The following is a 20,582-nucleotide window of genomic DNA, read 5'->3' as shown; positions in this document are numbered from 1 at the left end:
TTAGTGGCTACAATTACCATTTCTGCTACTGCTACAGCAATGGTGATTATATGCTATGGCATATAACGTAATGGTAATTTATATACTATGGCTAGAGATACTAATTTATCAAAAGAATCTCTCCAGCAATAATAAAACAGATTGTTCAGAACATGTAAAAACTTGATTAACTTACTTGAGAAGCTTAACATGCCATTCATACAAGCTGTCATTTACCAGTTCCACTGAATATATCCCTGTAGAAATATTAGATGGAATTAATTATGCACTAAAAGTGTAGACAGACAACTTAGCAAAACCATTCTTTGCTCTAAATTTGAATACTGTCAGCAGGTTAAAGCAATGGGTAGGATACTGATACTGAGACACATCCTTCCTCCAGTAGCAGATGCACTTCTGAGGAGCTACAAGGGAAAAAAGCTTTCACTTCTATTAAAAAAATCCACATTATTCAATTTTTCTTCTGATACTTAACCATTTCACCTTCAAAATTCCCACAACAACAACTCTAGCTGGCTTATTACTCACTGTATTTTACACCCAGTACACCTCTAATGTGTTTTTAAGACACTTCACAACACAGTGTGAGTGTGCAGCTTTGTGTTTCCCAGGTTCTCATCAGTACAGGCAGACCAGGACAGCACATAGGACAGTGTATGCAGTAGAAACCCAACAAAAAGGAGATGCAGCAATGGATGAAGCACATTCCCAACAGCTGACCGAGGAAGCCAGAAAGATGCATCTAAAGAATGGAATGGTCTGTGGGAGCCAGCTGGTGACTTTCAGTGGCCTGCTTGTTTTAAGCATGTTAAACAACAGTTGTGCAATCCATTCCCAGAAAAGGATGGAAATTATCTGCCATTCTCTTGTATATTCAAAGCTTCCTCTCTACATAAATTCACAAGCAGCTCTGGAAAAAGCAATACATCTTAAAGCAGCCAACATGATTTAGAGCATGGTATCAGTCATGTACAGAAATTAAACCTCCTCTTTCACAGAATATTCATGCCTATAGACTAACCCACTATTATTAAACTTGTTACCTGGCCTAATATTTAACAGCATCCTTGTTGCTGACCTAATTATTTGGAAGCCATATACAAATCAGGAACTTGCCTAGGATCTCTGAAGGCAATACAACTACCAGATTGCAGTCACCACATTCTTCCCAAGGAATGGGGGATATTAATTTCTGAGTTTTATGATTCTAGCATGAAAATAATCTTACAGCTGAAGCTTGAAGGCGTTAGTACTTGGAGTACACATGACATTTCCAGCTATCCAGACACCATTATTTCTAAAGCATTTCAAAACTTGGCACACAAGTTAAAGCACCCATGCTTGCTTCTCCTTTCTTGTTAGTGCCACTAACAAGTGGGTACTGCAGCCAAGAGCACAATTTCTAATTTTTCTATGTCTAGAATAACAATGTAGGCCTGAACATATACTGTGCTATCCATGTACCTTTCAATCAGTAGCTACTTCAGAGAAATGACATCTCTCTTTGAGGAGCAACCAAAGGAGCTATGAGGGCCTTTTTCCAATTCCCCAGATCCAAGGACACTATCTTCTGAACTGACCTCGGTGTAAGTCACAAACTGTAAGAATTTCAATTTGTACTGCTCTGATGTAATAACAAGAGAGTTGACATTTAGAACTCTGCTCATTGTCAACTCCCATTAATGACATATCTATTCCATTGTTGTATCCAGAATGTTTTCTTCCACCTGCATCCAAGTGGGACCAAACAATACTTACCACAGAGAAGGCAATAAGTTACAGTAAGGCTCCTGACATTGTGCTAAGCAATGGAAGAGAACTTCCATCCCTCTGTTCACTCACTAAGCCTTCAGCCCCACTCCTTAACTCCTCCCATCATCCTGAGCCTCCTGTTGTTAGCCACAGCTCCTGACCCAGCCCAGCTCCAAGGCCCAGACACTTTGCCAGCTTCCCCAACAGAAGAGCTGTACCCCCAAGAAGAGCTGGACTGCATCTAAGCCAGAAGCTGCAGGAGGGTTCTTCAAAGAGCTGAGCCTCAACACCAGGGCAAGACACTCCAGCAGCCAAGCTTTGAGCCAAACAGCATCTGTGTGTCCTCAAGAGCAGCAGCAAGGGGGCTCCAGGCCTTGGTACAGAACCTACTTAACAACACCATCCAAAGCTGAGGGAGGGCATTGTTTGGGGTTTTCTGAATAATCAAGGGGATATTATTTGAAAGTAATCAATTTGCTTTTTTTGTAATTTTGACAGTGAGAAGAAAAAGGTTCTTGTCAAAAATAATTTAACTTACTAACAGCAGTTTTAAATTAAGGAGAAGTCCTTAATTTAGGAAAGGAATCAAGGTAGGTTCCTCTTGCTTAAATACTAGGTGGGGTGGGGTTTTTATTACTCAAATAAAACAGTTCATCAAGTAAAAAGAAACCCACAGAACCATGAAGCAAGCAAAAAAGTAAGAAACTGAAATGTAGAAAGAAAAACAATTCTTTTCCAAGCAGAGGCAACATCTTACTTAGGGCAACATTACTATATCAAAAAGTAAATCCCACACAGTCTTTGGATAAAAACGGGATTGAAGTCCATACGAACTATATCTGAATAAAACAGATGCTAAGGATATGAACAGAAAAGATTTTATTTAATGTTCCAAATTCTTTGTTTCTTGCCCTCCTTTCTCAATCCCCTAAATTACATCAAGTCGTTTGTGAATCTCCAATCTGATATGTGGAAATGAGATAATCTTGTTTTACAGGACTTGTGGCTCCCAATATCTGAACAGGCTAATGAAACTAATTCACAACAGAGTATCTTAATTTTCTGGAGTATTTTTTGCTTCTGTCAGCTCATAAGAAAATTATTTTCTCTTTCTTTAAGGGCAATTCTTCCCCTAGATTTCCCAGGTAGATAAGCAACTTTGCTGTTGAGAGCAAGTCTGTAATCTTTTGCTTGAACTCCAGCAGCATTGCTTCATTTTATAAAAGAAATTAATTTCTAAAATAGATACTACCTTGAATGCACAGCTGGAGTTGAAGCCACTGTCTTTTAATAGTACTTTTTTATAAAACAGTCCAAGAGGAAAGAAAAAATTAAAATACTATTGCTACAAGTATTATTCACTTCAGAACTCCCAGTGTTCTACAGTCAGTCCTAAAAACATGTAACCTCATGAAAACTAAACAAAGTGATCCTTACCCACCTAAAAATCAGCCTTAGCCTTTCTGGCTTGCCTTACAAAGAAATGAAAACAGCATTAAATTACCTTGCAACAGTTACAAGTACCTGGGAGTTTCACAATGATTCCCTTTGTGCATTAGTAAGAAGAAATTAAATTAAGGCTAAAATGGACCATGGGGCAAGTAGCCTAACAAAAATGACATTAAAAAAGCCAATTAACTGCCACAGCCTGGGCACGTGGTGACAGTTACCTAACAAAAGGCAGAACTAGGCTATGAGGAGGAGTTTTGTGCAAAGGAAAGGAACCAAGAACATACATTTACTCAAGGTCAAAGAATAAATGAAACCATAAGGAATGAATCCAGGCAAGTTTTATAACAAACAGCATCAATTCAGTGGCAAGATGTAATAAATGTGTCAGTAGGACGGTGTTTCAAAGCAGAACTGCCATCATCTTTGTAGTGTTAACCTCCACTTGACACTACTTCATTACCATGTTTTAGAGATCAACATGAGGCATCCAGCTGCAGTGCTTCTACATATTTCCAAAGTCATAAGCTCTAAGTTACTGCACTCACCCTTTAGAACCTCATCTTTCTGTGAAGTTTAGCAAGATTTGCTCTCTCATAATTCAGAGTACGCTTTCCTACATCAAGATCAGTCTTTTGCAACTCGTCAGGACTTGTTTCTCTAAAGCCAAGAAATGGCATTATTAGAGAGCCTCAAACCACAGCTAGCCAGGGGCCCCAGGCTGACTCCAGTGGTACCACCACATGACTGAGCACCCCACAGCACTCTTGACAGCTTGCTTGTTATAGCCAGCCTTAGTTCCGATCACCAAAACAACCCCTGAAGGACAAAACCAGGCAGTAAAGCATCCCCCGACTTCACACAGATCTGCCTGCAGCTCTTCCCTAGAGCCACTAATCCATTCCTTCCCAGACAGTGGTGACTGGGGAACACTGGGGCAAGCACTCAGCTACAACAAAGCAAAAAGAAGGAGGCTGCATTAGATCAACACTAGGTCACCTCATCAAATTTATACCCCAGACATTTTACCACTGTCCACACATGAAACAATTGACCTAAAAGTTAAATATGACAAATCAAAACAGGAACCTATTGTCTCTTCACCTCTGTCCTTTTACACGTGATTAAAATGGCATTGTCAAGTGAGGTTTAAGTCCACTAGAAATAAATATGGGCAGAAGTCCAGAAAAGTGAAAACTTATTGAAGTTTATACTGACTCCCTAATTAGGCATTCCTCCTGTTCTCACCCTAGCCTGCACCAGGGTCTGACACCTGGCTGCAGTGATGGAGTTGTCTATTTGGCAGACCCGGAGGAATACAACTTGCCCAAAATTCAAGTAATTTTTATTTCTCATACAATAACACTCAGATGATTCAATATGCTGAATCTTTTGCTGAGCTACTTTAGCTACAGTTCCCATAAGGAAAAAATGAAACAGCCATCCACTACCTCAAGATAATCATTGGTCATTACTCAAACTAATTTAAAATGCAAGCTTGTTTTCCACTGTAATTCACATCATTATTGCAAGGAATGCACGTTCTGACTTTTCTCCACAAATAAACTACTTTATGTAATAAGAGTATATATGATGTACCTATGTATTTTTACGTATGTGCACACACAAACATGCACATATATACAAACACAGGACAACAAAACACAGAGAAGTTAGCAGCAAGTATTTCCCAAGAGAATTCATTTCAAGTATATTTTAAAAAGGGAAATCTGAGGCATTTACCTGTTTTAAAACTCTGTGATCTATATATATCCCTGAGTTCTTTCATAAGTCGATCTGAAGCCTGAACTGACCCAGAGACTGCACCCTGAAATGAACAAAAAAGACTCCAAATAAGTGAAAAGTAGTATTTACAAACAGCTTTACATTACTAACTAGAAGGTATTAACAATATATTAATTTCTGTATGAGAATTGGGTTTCTGAAAAGTTAAATATTCTAGTGAGCAAAGTCTACTCCAAAGAAACATGGCCCTCCTGCTAAAGAACATTAATATATACTACTAAATGCTACAGGTGATACAAACTTTTAATCCAGGTACAACAGGTATTTTTCTGTACAGGCCCTAAATCTTTGGCATTTTACTTTCCAAGATGGTTAACAGTACATCTCAGAGTGAAAAATTTATTTTTACATTCTGCTTTTACACACTGGGAAGAAAAGTAAGCCTAATCCTAAGAGTGAGCTTCTACACATGAGGTTTTATTGCTTTCTCAGAGGTATATTTTTATTTGGTCATTGAAAAAGGTACAGGAGTTGGTAAGTATCCACTCTAGAACAGCAGCTTTCAGAGGAATAAGACCAAGCAGTGAGTTTAGAAAATATGGAACAAAACCAATATTTATTGCAATTGAGTGAAAAAAAGTCAACATCTACACAGAGGAAGACAAAGTTATGTAAACCTTAAAATCCAAATTATTTCTTGTGACTTGTCATAGTTCTTGTGATTTATGCAACTATGGCAAAATCTCTTCTGTTCTTTTAGAGCTCAATTCTGTACTGCTCAGCACCTCAAAGTGAGAGAAAACTCAAACCAATTTTGTTATATGTTACGTGATTACTCTGCTTATATATCCCACCCAAAATACCACTTTAGGTTCAAGAGTTTTGAAAAACAGAGACAAAGTTAGCATTATAAGATTTAAAATACAGAATAGGAAGAAGGACTCCAGATGAGCAAAGGTAGTTACCACCCCAAACCCTGAGCGTGTGACACTTGGGCTTTCACCAGCAGTCTGTTTCCCAAAGGTAGATTATTCCACTGGACCTTTGCAGTTCCCTTCCTGTTCCTCAGTCACTGCCACTGAAACACAGGCTAACATATTGAGCTCAGAAGCATGGCTGGGGGGAGAAACCATGACAAACAATGAAACTGCCCCACTACCAAATAAAAAAGACCCACCTAGGATAATTCAGCCTGTCTGTATCAAGTACTAAATAAGTTGATGAGGCTGCTTCTTTACTCCATCTAAAAATTCAGTTTCCTTCCAGACACTCTGAACACCTATAAACATATCCCTTTTGGACACAAGTGTCAGAAAAGTATTTTTGGAAGAATATGAAGCAGCTGTGACCATTACCTAATACCCAAAACATCCTCCCTGTTTGCCTGAAGTCTACAGTGATGTTTTATATTCTACAAGGTCTTAAATTGTAGAACCAAATTACTTCTCAATAAAAACTAAGTATCAGTAACAGTTATTTGATGGTAAAGCCATAGTCCTCTGTCTTCTCCATCCAGTAGTATCAAATAATACACTTAGCTTCAATAAAGAATCTGTAGACTTTTCTTTCAAGGCTATTCATTTTCATACACCTTTGGCATTAATTATGCAGATTTCTGAAATTCCACTAGTTTTTCTTAACAGACCAGTATGAAGGATGAAGCTTGTAATTAAACATGCAAATAACAGGCAACTCCTTTCATCTGATTAAAACAAAAGCTACATACAAACAAGACTTCAGACAAGTAATTTCTCCATTTACTGTGCTCCTCTCTATAGAGCAGTACTAGACAAAGAAGGGATTTCTCAAACACCAAGTACAAGAAATTTTATGGAATGAGATTGTTTATTTGCAATATCTGCATATTACTACTATTTATGCCCACTATTTACAGATTAGCCGGAAAAGGAAGCATTACACTTCACCAGTTAACACAGCAGTGTTAATCAGCATTCTTTGTATAGCTGCTGGGCTTTGTGAGCATTGAGACTCATCAATATGTTGAGTCTGAAGGAAAGACATTTCATAGACAAGTGTCAAGACTTTGGTTTTCTTCTGAGCAGAGCTATGCAGATCCTCGCCCCTTTCACTGTATTTCTTACTAAAAGGAGGAATTTTCATACACTTTCCACAGATTGTCAACCTATCAATATAGGCAATTTAAGAACAAGTTAGATGGTCAAAGACATCCTGTGGAAAATTACCTCTCTCACTGCATCGCTATTTCCATCCAATTAAACTACTGAATTTCTATACAAAATGTTGGAAGTTCATCTTGACAAATGAAAATTTAAGTATCTTTTAAAAACCAAAGCTTAACACACCCTCATCCCCCTGACTTCCATTACAACTGCTGATAAATGAGGTGGCATTACAGGAATTAGCTGTAGTGGGTGTAAGCAAGCCTCAACACACTTTGTCTTTGTCTTCACCCTTTCTCCCCCAGGAGTTTCAGGTTGGGCTGCTCACTCCTTATATAGCAGCACTAAATATAGTTACACCTGCTACTCTAAAGAATCAATGGACTGTAAACCAGTAATTTACAATCAGGAGAAAGAGGATAGCAAGCTTAACTTAAGGAGTTTAGCACAGGGGCTTATTTTATGTGCTCTGAACTACCCTTGGAGGAACTTGGTGAGGAAGTTAACAGCTAAAGCCGATGGTAAGCCTAATGGCAAACACCACTGCTGTGAAGCACACCTTCATTCATTCTGGTGTCACTTGTGGTTTTGGAGCCACTGTAAAGAGCAGTTTAGAAGAGAGCACGATTTGCATCTCACCCCTGCATGATACAGAGCATTGAGGTCAGTTTTGACTACAGTGATACTAAAATTAAAAACTTTTTCCATAACTCACTACACGCAAGTTATAATTTCAAAGACTGAGCCAGATATAAATAACAGTATCCTTCTGGAAAAGTGGGACTTGACACTCCAAGGGAGATAAAGTTCCCATTTCTCAAATTGTGACAGTAAGATTTATAGCTGCAACTGCCTCAGACATAAGTGGTCAATCATGGGATCTGATGGGTATCTGTCACATGGGGCTGATGCCAAGAGCAGGAAGGCAAAGCCATTTCATCTGAAGTAGTTAAATGAGCTGCAGGACCAAACCCAAGTGACTTTTTTTCCCTAATAAGTAACCAAATAGGCATAAAAAGTCTCACTTAATCATCCTGTCCTGTACTACGTTGTGGCTCTCCAGAACAATGAGCAGGTAAGCTGGGGAAATCCCTGCTACAAGAGGCAAACATCTATGCTGACAACACGCCAGCTGCTGAGAGCTGCAAATAATTGAAATATCTGATGCAGGAATTCTCACAGCCAAAACTGCTGGACATGACATATTCACGAGATGCACCACTACAAGCCTGTCCTGCTCTCAAACTCTTCCCCCCCAAGGATGAGCCACTGCTGGGAACAGGAACCTCATGGTGCAGTTAGACCAGCACTTGCCACTGCCCTGCTGTACTAAGGCCACAGAGACATCAGGGGTTTCTTTTCCCCTTCCAACCCTCAAAATGCACCCACAGCCTGCTCTCCCCCCACATTATAGGGAATAAGAGGTACAGTTCACTGCAATTTTTTATCCAAAGATCTGGTTGTTTTCTGTCTGATCAGAAAAATTCTGTGAACACATCAGAACGCTACAGGAAACCCCTTCACTCAACACATTTCAGAAGATTTAGCCACAAGACCAAAAATCACCTGCTGAAACGAAACATGAAAACTTCTCCAAGGTAATAAACTGAAATATAAAGTAACCCAAAAAGAGCTAAAGAACATAAGCTCCATTTGTTACTGAACTTTCTCCATATTTGTGCAGAAGCACAATCATTCCTAGAAGTTAGTTTCATACTTCCTTCAAGGATTAGACTAAAAATAGAAATGACACCTTAGACTTCATAAAATCTGAAGATGAAAGTAGAGACATTGGAGACTTCTAAAGAGAAGTGCTTAAACTCCTCAGCATGAAACAGGAAAAGCTAATAGCATTATCTAAATAAGAAAGGCATTAGTCTCTGAAATGACTATGTGGGGAGAGACCTCTGAAAAGCAAGCAGCAGCAAGTTGTTAAATATTTGAAGTTAATGATTCCAGTTCAAAGACCTATTTTAAATACAGGTAAGGAAGTGGTTCTTTAAAGCTATTACAACGTTAAGAGGAGGATTAATTCCTGTTCCAAGTTACATACTGCACCAAAAGCTAAATTTATTTCCTGATGCCAGCAAGAAGAATGGGAATAAGGATACTGCCAAGGACAGAACTCATTTACAAAATTAGTAAATACACATTCTTAACTTGTACAACACACATAAACCCTAAAGACTCCTATGACAACATCTTGAGAAGCAGAAAAATGTCTTTTACCTATCAGGAATAAATGACAATGGGAGTGCATGCACTGCTTTCCCATGAACAAGCCCTGAGCGTGATCTGTAACTCCAGCCTGCACTGCAGCCAAGGGGAGAGAGGACAGCCCATGGACCTGGGCCAAAGAACATGGAAAGGAAATGAAAAGTCTTCTGGCTGCACTGGGCACCAGTCAAAGCCCTGCATTATGCTGCACATTCCCTTTTCCAACAAGCAGCATGTAAATGGCATGAGTTTGTTTTACCGGCCTGTGCTGAGGAAACAAGCTAAAAACCAGACTAGTTTAGCCACTGCATTTAGGTTTGTGAAACTCACAGTGTCCTCTAAGAAACCCAGTTGTAAGGGCTGTACAGATTTAAATATTGCTTTGTGTTAGGACACTCAGCAAACAACTGCTCTCAGACCATGGTTAACACATTCTATTGGAAGCCCCCTGTTTTGAAGTGCTACTGGGCTAGCTCTTTCCTAGGTCAGTAGCACAGCTCTAGCTCCTGGTTCTCCAGCACCTAGGAGTAATCTCTTACAAGTCCTTGGAGAAATTATTTCAGCAGCACAGTTATTTCTGGTGACCCACAAAAATACCACAGTTCCTCAGCAGCAGTTGAATACCCTGTTCCCTGCACCCAGCTGACCTTGTTTATGCACCAGCATCAACGAGACTGTCCTGGCATGAGAAACAGCTATTATGTAAGTTAAATCTGCTGTTGTCAAACAGAAAACCAGCAGTGTTCATTTCAGCTCCACTAAATGTGGAGGGGAAAAGCAAAAGGAAAGGCAGCATTTGCCAAATAGGAAAAGAATAGATAGCAAAAGAAAAACTGCAGTTTTAAGAGGCTTTCTGCACCAAGGAAGAATGCTGACACTACAAAAACCTTTTTTCTGTTCTACCACATTTTAGATGACTGTAAAGCAGGCCATGCCTTTCAGGCTGCAAGAGGTTATATTTTCTTTAACAATTAAAGACTCCTTACTATTAGGAGTTTGAGTTATACACACAGAAACACAAAACCTCACTAGGCATTGTCTCAAACTGTGAGGGTTCAAGTTTAAACAAAACCAGTGACTGTTGTGCTTATGGTTACTCAAGACTCAAAACAGGACTTGACTATACAGCCAAAGCAGTTTGGGACCTTATGTTTACCTGCTTTTAAACCCTGAAATGCCAATCAGATTTAGGTGTTAAAATTTTAAAATCCTGTGGATGAAGCAGATCATAAACAGAAGTATTATATTTTATGTTTTATACATTTTAAGCCTCTATGAAACAAAAGCTTTGATTTCTTTGGGAGTCAGGGTAAATAAAATTAAGGTTGTATGACATCATCACACCCTCCTACATGCACCTCTGAGAAGTAGAAGCCTCTCTGGAACCTGGCACTTGGAACAGAATGTTTCTAAGCCTCTGTAGAACAAGCACTTTTGCTACAACTGCCTGCTGGTAAGATCACTCAGAAAACTGACAACAAAGCTGCAGAGCTGCTGAAGGCCCTTTACTTTATGCATGGTAATAAAAAAACTGCACAACAATCCACCACCCTTCAGTAATTTCCAGGTGGCACAGCTATTACTGAAATATAAACTCATGCACAAAATGGATCTAAAGCACAGGTTTGCCAAGTATTTTAAGTCACCCATGACTTTTAACACCGGCACTTTTAATTATGGCTTTAGTTTTTTTACTTAAATAAGGGTTCAGCAACAAAAGTCAAGCTCAAAGCTTGGAGGCATTCTGCTGACTCTGCAAGGAGAACTAATGCTTGTAACAAAGGCACCAAGCAAGAAATAGAGGGACAACCCATGGATACTTCTGGAGATGAGCAAGTACACAGTCAGCTACAGGTTAATTTATGTCTAGGTGTATAGCAGTGGGCTTTCTTTGCTGAAAACCACCTCTGTTTTGAAGTCAGAAGTATTGCAAAGAAGAAGCATGGAATCATTAACTCACATTTAAGTGATCTTGCCTTTGATTTTTTCTGATTTTTTCTAAGATTGCAAGGTTCTCTTTTTCAATGCCTTCATCCTCAGATTTCTTCCCATCAACTGGTTCCTCCTCCTTCATATCATAGTGATCCAGATCTTCAATGTCCTACGAGAGAGAGAGAAGTTAATTGTAAATAACTGTCCTGTGCTCTTCATTCATTGAAACCCTCTCCAAAGGCATCCGGGATACACACTGCACAGCACTATGGATTTGTGATTGTTGGATGCCATTTCTATTTTGTTCTAACTTCACCCTCAGCCAACATCACCCCTGCAAGTATAGGGAACCTTCATAATACAAATGAAACCCAAATTCACAATACGTTTCTGGTCACAAAATGAGTACTACCTCTGCAAGAAGATTGTAGAGAATTAGCTCACTGAAGTAGGCAGCAAACCAGTCTAGAGAATCCAAAAGTACCCCAAGGTAGGGTGGCTCCAAGATGTTTCTAACAGCAGGCCCTTTTGCAATTAGAATCCTACTATACTACATCTCTCACAAGCTGTGATTAACCTATCTGGCAGAGCTATAGCAACCCTTCAAGAAAGTTAAATATTAGAAAACTATGTGTACTTTATTCAAGGTTAACATTTCAGCTAGAGATTAGATGCAGTAATTTTGGAGTCAGGACCTAAGACAAAATTCTGTGGTCAAGCATTCTGATCACCCAAGCCAACACTTTGGTTCTAAGCTCTAGGCCAAGGCAGTAAAACCCTCCACTCTGTATTCCTGAGATGGGCTTATCTTTGTGGCAGAGGAGCACTCTGAGTTTCAGACAATTGCCTGAAGGTGATTCAAGCACTGGCTGTGGAGAGAAGGGGAAGCATGTAAACACCTCGACACAAAAAAGGAAGCATTGCAGCAGCCACACCAGCAGGCTTTGGTTACACAACTACCAAGATACACTCCAGTATGCAGAGCTCTGGCACACCTGGGGCTGCTCTCCATGCACCATCTCTTTGCATGGCAGGAAAACCCAAATTCAAGGATGTCCTATGTAACAAGAAATACACCTGGTGCATTTGACAACACTATTTCCTTCAGCTGTAACAGACTTCAGACTGAGTATTCTTCAAAATGCTCATGTTTCTGCAATAACAGAGCTGAGGAACTGAAAACTGCTTCTCCATTTAGAGCTGGAACTAGATTACAGGTTACAGATATCACTGCCACACACAATGCCCCCTGACAGCTGATAAATAGTGGCAGACCATTTTTTTTTTTTTTTTTACAAAATAACCCAAACAGAATGCAAAAGGCAGTCTCTAATGCAAAAGACTCCTCTAGCAGTCTGCAATCAGAGCCTTGTGCCAGCAGGACATGGACAGAGCACCTTTACAGAAACACCAGCTCCAGTAAATGCAGTCTGGATCAGGCTAAATATGGCATAAGAATGGCTGCTACAAATTAATTTAAGAACTTGGTAACATTTAGATATTTTCTATAGGAAGATCATTTATTCAGAGAGAGTTATTAATTCTTAGTAAACCTTAATTAAAAATCTAAATCTGAAGCAGTGGGAACAGTTCTACTCTAATAAGGCAGTCCATAGTGAGGTAGAAAGCAAGCATCTTGGAGCTATTCTAAGAGGTAGCAGATGCAAGCAAAAAGGGTGATTCTTACAACTAAAAAGCTTATTAAAGAGAGCACCATGTTGCCAGACATGGACATAAAAGTTTAGTGTGTCTGTTTTGATGTCTTTCCAGTCCCTTCAATTTATTACAGTTCAAAACTAGCTCACCCATTTAATGAGTCAGCAAACACCCATTTAATGAGTCAGCAAACACCCATTTAATGAGTCAGCAAACTGATTTACTCTTAGCAAGTCTGCTTCAGTTTGGGAGGCACTTCCAACTATATCAGAGCCAGTGCACATGCTGCTTGAAATAGGAGTTAACAATGCAAAAACTTACTGATTTGGCACACAATGTTATGTATTGTTTGACTAAAGCACAAACAGATGTCCAATTCTCTGTATCCAAGTACCTCACAGCTGAGATCTAGGTTTAAGAAGAAAATTTCACTAGGTTTCTGGTTGAAGGGAAAGCTGACATTCAGGTAAACATCCAAATTTTAATTATCTTTTCTGTTGAACTCCAGGGAGGTTACACGTTACAGTTTGGTTTCATTATTAGCCAGACATTGCAGAGCAAAATGACAAAATTCTACTAGATTAGGACAACAATCTCTTATATAGACATACTTCACCCATATCATCTTCTTCCTCCTCCTCTGATGTAACTTCTTCTGTTGTTCCATTCTGCAATACAACAATGAAAGTTCTGCATAAATTTTGCATATGGTCCTTGTTTTCAAAATCAGCATGTCTACTCTCAAAGAGAAGCAATAAATGCAGAAGTTACATGTCAAACTTCAGTCCTTTGCAGATAAGGGCAAGATGTACAAAGATGCTTTCCTGGAATATGACAGTGAAGAGGCTTTTTCACGAAGCAAAAATAAATAGAATGTCTCAATTAATTCCAATTAAGCTGTAAATAGAAGCTTTAAATTCAGATAAGGAACATCTTATTCGGAGACACTAACAAATGCAACAAACACATCAGATGGGTTACAACCCACCATCCCTTAAGCATGAAATCAGATCTAGTCAGATCATGGCTCTGACTAGAATCCATCTACATGCTACACCCTTAGAAAGAACAAACTCAATGAACTTTAGACCACTAGAACTTAATGGATTCTTTTTCTCACTACCTGGAACTTCCATGCAGCCATTAGTATCATCATGTAGCCATTGCTATTAGCCTGTTTGAGGAAATATCAAAACAATACTGAATTAATTTTTATGGACTTTCAGCATACCACTCCAAGCTGAGGAAATCTGAGTTGCAGAAACACTCAGGAGCATTCTGATATGCCTGTCCTCTGCTCACTCTTCCTTTGGTAAAGGAGTAATGACAGTGCTCTAGACAATATGCGGGACCAGATGAATCTTCGGTCAGAGCTACTAAGGCCCCTCATATTTTACTTGAAACTGTCTGATCTTTCTGACTAAGAAACCCTTCATGAGTTTGTTTTTTAGTTTCCCAGCACATGTGAGACCCTTCACAAAGCTACACCCTAGCAGCACAGCCCATTGCCTTACAGCTGCACTGCTGAGTGGGAGGCTCAGAGAAAGGACCTACAGGATTACAATTTGGCATGTGACCAGAAATTAAGCAAGTTATTTGTCACTACTATAGTACTGTCACCACAGGAAAGCATCTGTTACTCTAAAGGAGTATTTTAGCAATCATGACATCTTAAAAGAAGATCCCATAATCTTATTAAAAAAACCAGAAAAGAACAGCTACTGTCTGTTTTCTGTTTTCTGTTTTCAACACAATACAAAACACTTTGGTTAAGAAGCCCACCTCAGGCCTTCACAACTCCTAATTTTTCAAGTGCGCAAGAAATAAACAAGGCACCTCCCTACCTAAAGTAACATATGGCCTTGATATCCCATGTCTCTGCAGGGATTGAAGAAGGAAAACATCAACAGTAGTTCATCCAAGTGCATACTGTGAAACACATACTCTTCAACAAAGAGCCAAATATTTCAGAAAAAGTTAAGTTTGGGAAGCATTCCAAGTGCACAGAGATTGGCTTGAATAGTGCTTAGGAAGGAATTAAACTTGACAGCACTGGTGTCACACACCTTTCAGTGATACAGAAACTTCAAAGGGAATTGTGTAATATTATCACACCACTTTTAAATGGATTTTGCAAACAAAATTCAGATTAAAGACACCGTAATGCAAAAATGCGTCATATCTCAGTTCTGGTTTACACAAGGTTCAATCTTTCCCATTATCTTGTTTCTTAGAGTTAAAAAACCAACTCCTTTATTGGCATAAGAAGGTGTCCACAGCTTTTTGATTTACCTGTCCAGCTGGCAATGGCTGATCTAACATTTCAACATCTGGATGCTGAGGAAGATTATATAATCTGCAGAGGTCACATATTAATCGCTTCAGCTGCTGAAGAAGCTATAAACAACACAAAAACATGGATAAGTTCATTTAAACCAAAGCACAGAGGAATATATTTAGAATTTTCTTCACACATCGATATTGAGCTTAAAGTCAGTGTACAGCATTTAAATCTGCTAAGGCTGGAATAAAATTTCCTCTGCAATCTCTGTAGTAAAGCCCCCACAATAGCAACTCAAGGACATGGCAAGTTAGCTACGACTCCCATTCATCTTCCTATGTATAAGAAAAAAGCCATGAGCAGAAAAACAATTTTTGGTCTGACAGCACCATCTATCCAAGCATAGCTGTCTGAGCCACACATCACAATGGAATAAGCAAATGGTCACATTCCATGAGACAAAATGGCCCATTCCCATTTCCCAGCTTAAACAACCAAGGAGGAACAGTCTGGTTTTCCATACCCTGAATTCCTCCACAGGGCACAGCAGTGAGGCAGCAGAAGCAGGACCAACCCTGTTCAAGTCCCAGGAGCCAGGCAGGCTCTGAGCTGGAGCCCAGGCACTCTGCTTGCTGTATCTTGTGTCAGGGTGAGGCACAACCTGTTACTAGCTTTTGATTTATGTTTCCAACCTGTTCCACTGATTGTGCTCTGTTAACTGCAACTATGCACCATCTCACACTTACTAATGTAAGGCAGAAAAAAATTTACTTCTGCAGAAACAAACATTAAGTTTGCTCTTTGATCACCACATTAATGAAGGTGATTTCTACAGCTCTTCACTTTCTCTAGGCAGCCTCAGATTCCTAGCTAAGGCCAAGACATGAAAGAATATACCACTGCATTTCCTGCCTTTCCAAGGTCTTTGCACAGCTATGTCAGGAAAACAAAAAAAGGACTGCAAAATCAATTTGTAAAAGATAATTTGCAAAACACTAACCTAGATGAAGCTTGCAGAAATTATATATCCATTTATGGACTTTTCTTCCAAAAACCAAGGGGAATTTATCCTGCCACCTGTCGAGGGCAGCATGCAAGACAGTCATTTCTGCACACACACCCAAAAATACCTGTCTAAAGCCTTGCTATTGGCCAGTTTAAATGCTCTCACCTTACCTCATTGGAAGTGAAAAATTCAGTCTCTGCAGAGACTCATTTCCAAGCCCTAATCACTAGCAGTGACTAGGAAAATGTTGCCCTTATGCTATCTGAAAGCTTCAGTGCTTTTCCTTTCTACAGCAGAATTCCACACTGTGGTTCATAGGAATGTCATTTATCCATCTGAGGCCATGACCTGAGGTACCAGCCTGCATTAGGACACTATCACACCAAGTCTGCTGTTTCTGCATCATTCATGATAGTTAACCCAACCCCAAAATAATGCAGATAATCAACTGTAAGGGTTTGTGCCTGGCGCAATGCCAGTGCCCCCATGAAAACACTTCTTCCCTGGTATCTACTGTGAGATGTGATCAGAGACAGAGCAGAGCAGGCTACAGCTTAAGAATGAAAGGAAAAAAACTTTATTAACCTAAGACTATAAGAAAAAACACACAGAACACAGGATGAAAAACTTCCAAATTTCCTCCTCCTCCCCCCACCAAATTTCCAATTACCACCCCTCAGATCAACCACTCTCAGCCCATCACCACCCTTTAGATAATCAATTCTCAATTCCTCGAGAAGAGAGGAGTCCGTCTTGCACCACAGACTTCCCCAGGAAGCAGTAGAAACTTCTCGTGTTTCCATGTCACGTGTGGCACCGCCCGGAGAACATTTTGCCATCGTGACTTCTTCCTTCCATGTCCAGTGCTCTCACCACTGCACATGGATCAGAGCTGCTTCTAGGGTTTTTCCCTTTAAGGATGCTTTGTCCAAAAAGAGCACAGTCTCTCTCCCTTGGGACACCTGTCCCCCTCCAAATTTCACCCCCTGGGGCTGAGGGGTCTCTTGAACAGAGATCATCTTCCTCTTCTGCTTCTCTGAAGACGGAGGGCACCACCACCACCCTCCTCACCCGTCATCTCTGTTCACACACTTTCACATACCGCACTCTCCTGGCTCTGAGCCATTGCCTCCCCCTAGAATGCAGTATCTGTGTCACAGGAACACAAGTGGTTCTGCCCATGGCTATACAAGAAAAGTCCAGCCAAAGGCCACTCCATCATCTCCTCCCACCTAGGATTCTTCTCAGCTTCTCTCAATATCTTTCACTTGCCCATTTCCTGCTATCCCAAATTCTATCTCATCAACTCCAGGAGGAATCAGCATTTGCAAGGTTTCCATCATCCCAAGAAGGCTTAAAAGTCCCAGGCTCTGCTGGTTTGGTTCATGAACTCCCACGGCTGGCTGCCCTGCTGGGCACCCCCCCCTTCTCCTTCACGCCAGCCGTGCTATCACAGGCACAGGCTGCTCACTCTCTCTCTCCCTCCAGGGTGGGGGGAATGGGGGATGGCTGCCTGAAGCCCTTGCAGTGCAGTGCTCCTCCACCCTTAGGCCCAGGCCTGGCCTACCTCCCTCTGGCATGGCTCCCCTCCTCCCCTGCCCAGCTCAGAGCCGGGCAGGGGAAGGTCTGCTCTCTTCCACCAACCGAACCATAGAGAGTTTCCCCTGGGAGTTCACAGCTTTTAACCCCCTGTGTTCTCAGAGGCGTATCCATGCCCTCAGTGGACAAACCAGGTGCCAATATTAAAATCTGAACACTGATTGGCGTGACCACACCATCACAAAAAAACTTCATTTCCTCTCAAACCACGACAGCAACCTAACTCAAAAATAAAGCAGATATCACCTAAAGGACTGGGGCACCAGCACCACATTTCTTATGAGTATATACATGAGACATGATAGGTTTTGACAAAAACCCTTCTGTAACAATCACATTTCTCATCAGCATGGAGACTCTACACTTGTTTGAAGCTTCTCAGGTATCCATAACATCATGAAATCTTTCAGCAGACAGCAATCAGGTTAATCAATCAAAAAGTTAGTTGCCAGCTAGAACCACAGGTCTTAGAACTATTAATTTCACTACGAGCAAGATGCTTAAAGTTGGACTAGTATCCATTTTGTTGAGAAATTTTCTCTGCACAAACATTGCCTCATGGAGAGCTGGAGCATAAAGCATACAATTCCAAGAGCTGTAACTTTTCTCACCGAGCCAATAATTTGTTTAAATCTTCTGTGAATCATACAAAAATAAATCTACATACAAAAATAGATAAATACAAAAAAATCTAAGCAGTGAGGGAAGAGTGCCACCATTGGGCTGGTTAACTAGCACCACCCTTGGAAAAGCAGATGAATACAGTATTAGATGTGCCTTGAAAGAGGAACAATAAGGACTGGAGAGTTAAGAACTGCTTCCTGCCCTGCTCGCTTCACTCCCCCTCCTCCCCACAAATAGTCCTGTCAGCTGAACTGGAATTCAGAAGGGACTTTTGCAGCCAGGACCTAGCACAGTGTAAGCTTCCCTTGCTTCCAAGCACAGCACCACAAGCAAGGAACAGGAGCACTCTCAAAACAAGGTGCTGGCACAGCCTGGGCTGAGCCTGTGCCTGGCAAGGGCCTCCAGCAGCTCTTCACCTTCTCATTTCCACTGCACCACAGATCACACTACTATGTGACAGCTTATCAGCTTGTGGCAGATCAATTCTGGTGTGCTTCAGCACACAAGCACCATTTCATCATGAAGGGGGAGGGAGAGACCTGCTGAGAGCAGAGATCCCTTTCCTTGGCAGGATCCTACATTGCAGGGTTAGTTAGCAGCTCATACAGCAGTTCATTTTTATAGATCAGCTGCTTTATTTGCAAGCAGTGTCTACAATTTGCAAAGGTGGTGGCAGGGCAAGAAGCTGATCCTGTCTGTATAACCCTTCCACCCTTCTTCCTAATTGCTACCTTTTTCCTCCACAGGAATTAATTTAATACCATTGATCTTTCTGCCATGGATCACCATCACTGTTATCCCTTATCCTCTGCTCATCTGCATGAAAAATCCCAGGGTAATTTGAGCTGAAAGTCACGTCTGATCAGTCACTGTCTAAACAGGGCCTGGCATGATTTGGTATGTGTTGGTATGTACATGAACAGACTATCAAAAGGGAGAGCAGATTTCTGTCATCTACTAATAATTTAAGTGTATTTCCAGGGTAATTTCACAGGCTTGACTAATGTAAAATGAGTGCTTAACACACACACTTGGAGGCTACTGAAGAAAAGTGAGCTATCAGCACACCAGTAGTTCCCCTGGAATGCAAACTGCCTAGAGCACAAAGTAAACAGCAACCAGAACTCCTAAGCCACAGGGCAAAGGAGTGATGTGAACAGCATGCAGAAGGGAAACCCTCAAGTGACCACACACAACACATTTCTAAAGTTGTTATAATTATTATAATTAATAACAAAATAACAAAAATCACACCATTAGAATACACATCCTCTATAATTTTTAATGCTTCAGGAGTTCTGAGAAGTTGGTGGTTCTTTTGGACACCATAATGCTGATTTAGAACTCAAATACCTCTTGGAATTTTGTTTCCTATCTTGATGTCCTGCACATCCGAAACCCGTTTAAAACAATTTTCTCTGAAACCCAGCCTACACTAGGAGGCTTTTTCATGTATGAAGATATCTTCCTAATGTAGTATGAAAGCAGTAACAATTTTAGGACACCTTTGATGATATTAATATCCTGCTGGGCTCACTAAGAAACACCCTGCTTCCTGATTACAAAGAAAAATGAATTTAAGAAGTACAGTTTAAGCATAGAAAGACTTAATTATTCTGTGTGTCTCCATCTACACCCACAATATCTATATAAAAATAAATGCATAAATCTTTGCCTACCACTGAGAAAGTGCTGAAGGATACAAATGGAAAAAGAGGGAAGCAGTAATTGTCACTTGGAGTGCCGCCACTACTTGCCTATCAGGTACCAGTGACAGTACCTGGCCTGGCCTCGCCCACACTCAGCAGCCTCGGGCAGTTTCAGACTAAAGCAAAACTGATTCCTGCATTTTGTCTCTTTGACTCCCACTGCAGAAATAGCTGATGCCAAACTGGGAGTTTGCAAGAGACGACATTCTTCCCTGAAATGCCTCCATGTGGGACTTAATCTAAAATATTAGCACAGAAGCAGTGTATTTCAAGACAGCAGCTTACCCAAGCTGTAAACATATTTATGCCAGGAATTGTGTACTTACTTTTGACATCTTTCATGCAAATTTAAGGTCTAGAGTGTGAGAATTAAAGCTACCTCTGAATTTCAGCCCATTTCCGTATGCTCAAAAAGCAAACCTCCAAATAGTGTAGTTATACTTAACATCTCATGAAATAAGGTTTGAGGC

The 20,582-nt window shown here is 40.5% G+C and overlaps 1 protein-coding gene across 2 annotated transcripts in view; it reads right to left on the bottom strand.

Annotated features, from left to right (window-relative positions):
- UBE2Q2 (ubiquitin conjugating enzyme E2 Q2) overlaps positions 1-20,582 on the bottom strand; it is a 47,752-nt gene that overhangs the window by 8,434 nt on the left and 18,736 nt on the right. For both annotated transcript variants that reach the window (XM_030228284.2, XM_050978390.1), the window contains 5 exons: positions 15,186-15,290; positions 13,505-13,561; positions 11,266-11,406; positions 4,945-5,029; positions 176-236 (listed from right to left, as the gene is read on the bottom strand). In XM_030228284.2, coding sequence (XP_030084144.1) covers positions 176-236; positions 4,945-5,029; positions 11,266-11,406; positions 13,505-13,561; positions 15,186-15,290 — 449 coding nt within the window. The remainder of the gene's footprint in view (positions 1-175; positions 237-4,944; positions 5,030-11,265; positions 11,407-13,504; positions 13,562-15,185; positions 15,291-20,582) is intronic.

The sequence above is a fragment of the Serinus canaria genome, chromosome 10 (assembly GCF_022539315.1).
Source record: "Serinus canaria isolate serCan28SL12 chromosome 10, serCan2020, whole genome shotgun sequence".
Taxonomy (NCBI): domain Eukaryota; kingdom Metazoa; phylum Chordata; class Aves; order Passeriformes; family Fringillidae; genus Serinus; species Serinus canaria.
Note: the sequence above shows the minus strand (reverse complement) of the source record. Positions and strands in the feature narration are given on the sequence as shown.